We start from the raw sequence: 7,900 nt of genomic DNA on the forward strand, positions 1-7,900 counted from the left end.
TGCCAGACACAGAATGACTCCCTGTAAGGGACTGAAGTTTCCCTTGGTGGTGATAAGAAACAGCCACAGCATTGTCTTGTAGCCATCCTGGAATGCGAGCACTCAGGGACCACCTTCGGGCAGCAGAGCTGGGCTGAGGCGCCCTGTGCAACCACTTATGGGATTGGTGCTGGCACAAGTGTATACAAGGAATCAGCTCTTAACGTATCTTTGCAGACTCCTTGTAGAACCACTGATGGCAGCAGGACTCTGCCCAATGCATTGTTCATTAAGGTGGGGTTTTTTATATATATATTTAAGCACAAACATGTTTAAGGGGTACCATAAAAATTCCCCAACACCACATTGCAAAATACAATCTATAGGATTTGTTATTGAAGGGGTAAAAAGACTGATACAACAGCTGGAATTTGTAAAATGTCCTACCGAAGCAAAGTGTACAATATGTGACGCTCTCCAAACTTTCATCCTGCTGTCTTTCCCAAACAAATAATTGAAATCTTCTCGTATCATCAATCTATGTTTTAAAACAGACACAAAAATAACATTAAAATTATATGAAATACAGATGTTTTTTCTTCGTTCTTAATACTCAATGTCATTACCATTTCTCTGTTAAAATAGATACTATTCCTAACTTGGTGGTTTCACTGCTGTTGTAATATTGAGCAGGTACACAGAAGACTTTTTCAGTTGCCATTCTGGAGCATTCTGATTGCCCTGGAGCATTACAAGGAAACCACTTTGTGCCTAAAGGTTTAACTCCATGCTGTGCCATAGAGAGATTGCCAGGTTAGTGTAGCTGCTAATAATAATTAATAGGTGTTAGCACAGCTTATTAGCTAAGAGTATTGCATCAAGATAGATATTTAAAGCTAGCTCGGATATTTCTGCGTGGTGTTGAACTTAGGTCCTCCGTTCATATTCATTTTATACATTGTCTTTCTGCTCTTCCTAGATCCTAGATTAGGTAGGGACTCAACTTTTATTCTCTGTTTGTATGCATATGGCTACCCAGGTCTTGACTGGGGCAGCTGTGTGCTACTATAATACAAATGAGGGGAAAAATGAGTCATTGTGGGATTGCAATTGAATGCAAATGAAAGAAAATCCTCATGGTTTAAATTCACATATCAAGAACTTTTCTGTAAAGGTCACCATATTCTCCCCTTGACAATATAGAGCACTATGTTCTGGCCTGAAGAATACTTTCTTTTAAAAAAATGGGGAGACAGCTTTATAGGTAAGAATGGAAATCTCAGCACAGGTAAATTTTTTTTTTTTTTTTTTTTTGCCAGTGAAGGTTGATCACTTTTTTTTCTTTTCTTAGTAGGGTGCTACAGAGAAAAGGGCAGGATGTTCTATTGCAGCTTTTTCTGGGACAAAGAGAAATCCTCCACAGTGAAGATGTTTTCTTGGAAGAGAAAATTCTAGCATCATAAAATTCTAGTATTAGAACAACCTACATGTTGCCTGTGATCAGCTGAAGAAAGACACTTCCTCAGTAGAAGATTTGACCACAGAAATGCTTGAGGAACCCTGCTCCAACAAAATCCTACAATTTCACTGACCACCCAACCAAATGTGATTCAAGGGAAAAAACATTTCCTTCTGGACTAAGATAAATAAAAATGACTGTGAAATATCATAATATTGCAGGACATGAACCATATATATGGATAAGCTAAAATGGTGAGGAAATAAATAATTACTTCTTTGCATTAAACTTAAGCTTTGTGTGTGTTATATACAATGCATATACAACACCACATAATTAACTTCTGATTAATGTCTGTAAAGGATGTTATAGATAGGCCTCTTCAAAGGAATTAGAATTGGTAATGACTGTTTAAGTGATCTCCAAACTGAGGCTCCCAAAGCAAACTAACCAAAGCCAGTAAGTATCTGTGGCTACAGGCTGGTAGGATCATGAAGATTAAACCACCTCTCAACTACAAGGGCAGAAGTCCATCCGAAATAAAAAGGGAGGTTGTATTTTCTTGGGTGGTGGTGGTAAGGTTAGATGCCTTCCCATCACTGTAACCATAATGGAGAGTGAATTTTTTGCCTTTCCTCCTGCTAAGCAGCTTTTTTAAACTTTTCTACTCTGAAAACTGATTTACGGAAAGTTGGCACCTTTGTAAACACCAGATGTCATCATATGCATTCGGATTCATAATCTGCTTATACCAAGTAAACAAAATACTGATGCTTGCTCCTGCTTATCCTGTGGAGCAACCCAGTGAATAAACTATAAGCTTCCTTCTCATATGCCAGCAGAATTTTTTCATTCTGCTAAATTAACATTCAGCCAGACAAATATGTGAGTTGACTAACAGATATGAGGCTGCATGAGAATAAATGTAATACAAAGATTAAAGGGCTGACTTAGATGCTACTAGATCAGAACTTAGGCTCCAAGTTTTGCACTTTTTGTCACAGTAAGTAAACATAGTTTCCTTCTATAGAGATAATTTTGAAGAAGGAGCAGCTGGAAGGAATTTTATTTCGAAAAAGTTAAAACTGAGCACAGATGATACAAAAATAAATTGAGAAGAGAGAGAACATGGAATCCATATTATGAAACCTTAAAGAAACTTAGAATTGTTTTCCTTTGGTACCTGGCAAAATGGATTGCTTTTTATATGAAGTCATATTTTAAAACAGAAGTTGTTAATTTTCTCCTGCACAGTAATACAGCTATCAAAAGGGGTTTTGTTTAATTTGATTTTCTTTTGAAAAACAAAAAAACCTGTTGTACTTGAAGCCTTCTACTACTACTTTTTCTAGAAACTAGGGCCACAGTTTGTTAATTAAATGGTTAGTACGTGTCACAACTTCAGAAGAGAAATGGCATAGGTAACCAAGTGAAATTAACACAATGTTATTGAAATTCTGTGATTTGGCCTAAAAGCACAAGTCATAAATAATTTAAGTGCAGAAAGAGGTCAGATGGTGATTATTATGGTCAAGTGAATCAGTGATTCTTTGTTAAAATAGTAACCTTTAATATAGCCCTTTCTAATAAGGGATTGGACAGTTCCTGTAGCACTTACTGGCTTGAAAGCACGCTTTACTCAAATACTAGTAGATACTACGCAAATGGATGACTGACTCTATTTTCTATAGTCTATCTACTTACTGAGAAGGCACGTCTGACATTTGGCACTTCACTGAAGGCAATAACCACTGGAGTGATATCCAAGGCACTCAACTCAAGTACAGCTGTGCTGATGGCAACATCATCCTGTGATGGACCATTAGCAAAAAATAGGGCAACTTTTCTTGTGAGGATGCCCTGACGAACACGTTTGAAGACATTTCTTGCGACAAATCTCATGGCTGCCCCAATATTACGTTTTCCAGTGGATCTCTCTAGTGGTATTCTCCGAACTGCTTGTAGCAGCAAGTTGCTTTTTTGGAATTCTGAGAATCGGATAAGATAGCGCGTATTGGTATTAAAAGAAACAACAGAGACACGAGCGCCTGTTGGGCAATTGCTTTCACTGATCTTAATGGTCTTCAGCAATAACATAACAATGTTTCTCATTCTTTCAAATGCCACTGGTGTAACGTCTTCAGACATATCAAAGGCAAACACCACTTCAGTTGGATAAACTGGACATGTGTCTGTAGATTGAAATAAAAAATTTGTGTGAGAACCTTTCCACAACTCAAACATTGTCAGTTTTTTCTTCAAGTCTATAAAAGAATGGACACGCATAGGCGACATGGGCTTACCTGAGGAGCAAGCTGGAATGAAGAAGTGGAAAGCAAATAAATTATTTTGGACTCATATTCATTAAAGTAGGGACATATTCACTTGCTTTCACTAAAGAGCCTGATCCAAAGCTCAGACAACTGACAGAATCTGTCAGTGAGAGACAACACTCCTCTTCCACAATCAAATACTCAAAATAGTGCAATTTTACTGGATGAGAATTAAGGAAATTGTTCTGGGTTCTGCTGAGCACACAAGTCAGAGAGAGAATGAGCACTCCAAATCTGGAGGACAGGTGATATACAAATACTGTCTTCTCTCAGATAATTCCTCAAAGGGGGTTGGCACAATGCCAAAAAAATAATTTACTCTTAAATGAGGACAAGAGACATTTGTTACAGTTCTTGTATTTAAGAGATAGGAAAACTGAGCAAAAAGCATAAGCCTGTTTCATACACCTGCTGAAAACCCCTCACAGTTAACAACTACCCATCATCATCAAACTGAACCCAGATACAAACTACTAGTTTACAGGGTTTCCAATGGAGGCTATTCCATTTAAGAAGAGTGACTAAGTGGAATCAGAGGTAAAAGAAGATGCTCCCTACTTACGGCAGTTTTTTCGTGTAAAATTCACAAGTTCACAAGGCTGCAAGAGCAAAACAAAAAAGCAATTAATGGCAAATCCCAAACCATCCCAGACTGGGAATCTTACTATTGGTTTGAGGTGAATGTCATATCCCAGCTCCTGAACTAACTCTCGCTACAGTAAATCCAGAATCACACATTCCAGTTCCTCTATTTCAAATAGCACAGGGGCTCTGCCCCTGCTGCAGAAACTAAGGGTTTTTTTAGACATGCTCTGTTGGCACTTAATCGTGCTCTGGAATATTAAGCAACCATTTAACCGTTCACCATTTTGTGTAATAATCTGATCTAAGAGGTCACCAGGCAATGGCACTTCCATGGGAGAATGGGCATTTTAATAGCTACTCACATAAGAAGAGAGAGGTCCATGAAGGAGGAGAGGATCCCCTTTGGACATAAAATGCACCTGCAATAGTACTGTCTGCAGGTTGTTGTCCATGCAAGGGTTAGACGGAGCCTTGACTTGGAAGTGTTCATTTTACATGGGATCAGGATTCTGAAGAAATCCTGCCCTGCTATTCCCAGTGAAAACAGCTGTTGCTGAGGAAATGCCTTCCTTTACAAGAGGGTGAAAAGTAACCCTAAACCTGAGCTGGTATGTAAACTGATGTGAATGAAGAAACAGATAAAGGAGTATTAACTGTCCAACAGTTTGTAAAAGTTTGGACATGGCGTTAATCCATGTGCATAATTGTTTCTCAATCCTTGATTATTTGCAAAACAGAAGAACCCACTGCAGTCTGACAAGTATTTGAAAAGGATACGGTTTTCTAACAGCTAATTGTGCTCATTGCAGTCAGCGCTTATAAATGAAAGAAGACTAAAACTGTTAGTTCCATGCAGTACACAGTCAGCTGTAAGGTAATTACTTACTTCCATTAAAATGGTGCCCATTGGTCCCTTGGCACCCTGAAACAAATTAAACACAGGTTCAGAAAATCAGACCCTGATAACACATTTCCATCTATGACTCCGTAGCCCAAAGAAAATGCAGACATACAGTGTTTCCCTAATAACCATTTGTGAATTTGAAATATGAGGAGACATCTGTTCCCAGCATGGATTTCTGTGGACCTGTTCCCAACAGAGTTGCAGACTACTTCTCAGACCTATTTCTCAGTCCATTTTCCTTCCTGGTTTTATAAATGTTCAATACTTGTTGCCCTTGAGGACCAGTATAATTCAGAATTGGATTTCCTTTCTAAACAGCAATTTCTGTGCTGTGGTTCAGTTATCTGCACCTTACACCCTTTTCAACCTCCGATGTGTGATAGGCTTGCCCTCTCCTCCTGCAGGGCACAATCCCCACAGTTCTACCTCGAGAGATTCTGCAAGACCATACACACATCATGACTGCTCACCAGCCTAGCTAGCTTTGGCTACTCTGCAGCCTTCTCCTTGGGAGCTGTGGGCAAATGCCAGGATTCCAAGCATCTTCTTTCAAAATAAAAATATTGTTTAATCTTCATAACAGGAATAAAATACAGGGAAAAGAACTTTTTTTCAAGGCAGCTTGAAAATTTTCATCACATGTGCAACTCAGATGTGTAGCAAGACTACCGAAAATTTTCACTTATTCGCAGGGGGCTGCAGTGAGATACACCAGAAAAATTTGAACTCCACATCCCACCTTTACCTTAGCCTCTCTCTACCATAACACCACAGTTTACCAAAATCATATACTTCCTTATGTCCCCAGATTACAACCCCATCTCCATATTTGTTGCTTCCCTCTCCAGTTAACCTTCCATTCCTCCACCTCCCGTCTGAGCTACCTTCCTCATCTTCTCTGCTGTCTTGCTGCTAGCACCATCACAGCCATTCCATGCTTTTATCTTCTTATGTTTCCCAGCAGGTCCCAGTTCTTCTTTGGTACTGTTCAGCAAGGGTTAACCGCGACTTGCCTGAGCCCTAACGAATGCTACTTGCAGCAGCTTATTAATGGTGACTGTGAGCTGTGCAGACTTGACCCATACGGATAATCATGCCACCAAGTTAGGAAGGATAGGTAAATCAGGCCTGTTTTGGCTGGCCCTGCCTACTACCTGTACCCCTTCCTGCATCCCTCTCTTCCACTTCCCACAGGATTCCCATTTTCCCATGTCACTGATGCACTGCTACTATTATAATCCCACCAAGCCCCTACTTCCTAAGCTCCACTCTCACTTCTACATCTGAAGAGGAGATCTTGAGCTTGAAATCTCCCTGAAGACTTCTTGGACTGTGGATTGGCAAGGCCAACAGCTATCTGGTTCATAAGCACATAAAGTCTGTCTGTCTGCAACATTATGTGAGCAGCCAAGCAGCAGGGAGGGCAATGCATTCCAGCTGGCACTCTTGCCATTCTTGTGCCCAGCACCACAAAATAAAGTGGGCCAGGTACATACATCGACCAGCACAGTGTAATGACAAAAAAAAAAAAAAAAAAATTGTTTTCCAAGTTGCAGGTATCCCGTAGGCCATGATATACAGGTAAAGATACTGTTATCAATAATGTTCCATATTTAAACTAAAAGAGTAAGCTTAAGGAAGTTTAACAGGAAAATAACTTAACAGTAGGGATTGTTTCCAGTCACCATGGAGCTGATTTGCAGAACTGCTGCAAGATAAAGATACACATACAGGGATTTTCCTGTCTACAATGTTAGTCCTAAATCCTACTGAAATCCACGATCCTTTCCCCTGCTTAGATAGAGAATAAAACTTTTTATTATATAAAATGCAGATCACACACTGAAAAAGTACATCAAGACATCTACTTGCATATAAGGATTAACAGGTTACAGTCAATTCAAGCTTTAAGTTAAGTGCCTACAACTGCAAGTCTGATTTTAAATGGCTTTTCTTTTTAAATGAAAAAATACACTGGCTTTCAGCAGAAGAATCCAGTTCTACATTTTAGTACTCTCTTCTTTTTTTAATTAGATATTTTCCCAGCTTAAATACAATACCTAATACTGTGGAAGAAACTCTGCCCTGCATTGTATCACTGCAGTTCCATTTTCAACAGCAGGTGCTCTTGTGCATCCACAGGCAAGACGTAACTCTATACAACTGCCAAGCTGATTAAGCACAGTTTACCAGATGAAACATTACTAAATATTCCATTAATCTAATAGCAAGTTTAAGAGCAATCTAAGAGTGATTTTTAAAAATAAATATATTACCATAGGTCCTGATGGCCCTTGGTCCCCTGGATCTCCCAGGGAACCTGGTGTGCCAGCATTACCCTAAAAGTAGAAATACAAGTTTTATTCTTTATAATTGCACACACAGGTGCAGAATTTCAGCAGAGAAAAACCACTATAACTTTATTGTGAGCTGGATCCTGCATTTACATAAAGATTGACTACTACCCCTAAGAATTATTAGCAATGAACATCTCTTAGACCTGCATTCTCTCAAGACCTCTTGCCCAGGATATGGCAATAAAAGATCAGAGTGGGAACCAATTTCAAAAAATTTTGGTGAGGAAACACTTACGACATAAGGGCTTTACTTACAACCAAGGACGAGGATAAGGCTGAGGTA

The 7,900-nt window shown here is 39.2% G+C and overlaps 1 protein-coding gene across 1 annotated transcript in view; it reads right to left on the bottom strand.

Moving 5' to 3' along the window:
* LOC104079061 (collagen alpha-4(VI) chain-like) overlaps nucleotides 1-7,599 on the bottom strand; it is a gene marked incomplete at both ends in the record, with an annotated part of 12,436 nt that extends 4,837 nt beyond the window's left edge. Inside the window, 5 exons of the mRNA XM_009580948.1 lie at nucleotides 427-517; nucleotides 3,143-3,630; nucleotides 4,334-4,370; nucleotides 5,243-5,278; nucleotides 7,537-7,599. Coding sequence (XP_009579243.1) covers nucleotides 427-517; nucleotides 3,143-3,630; nucleotides 4,334-4,370; nucleotides 5,243-5,278; nucleotides 7,537-7,599 — 715 coding nt within the window. The remainder of the gene's footprint in view (nucleotides 1-426; nucleotides 518-3,142; nucleotides 3,631-4,333; nucleotides 4,371-5,242; nucleotides 5,279-7,536) is intronic.
* Between the last annotated feature and the right edge of the window lie 301 nt (nucleotides 7,600-7,900).

This window comes from Fulmarus glacialis, unplaced genomic scaffold (genome assembly GCF_000690835.1).
Source record: "Fulmarus glacialis isolate BGI_N327 unplaced genomic scaffold, ASM69083v1 scaffold3737, whole genome shotgun sequence".
In the NCBI taxonomy this organism is placed as follows: Eukaryota; Metazoa; Chordata; class Aves; order Procellariiformes; family Procellariidae; genus Fulmarus; species Fulmarus glacialis.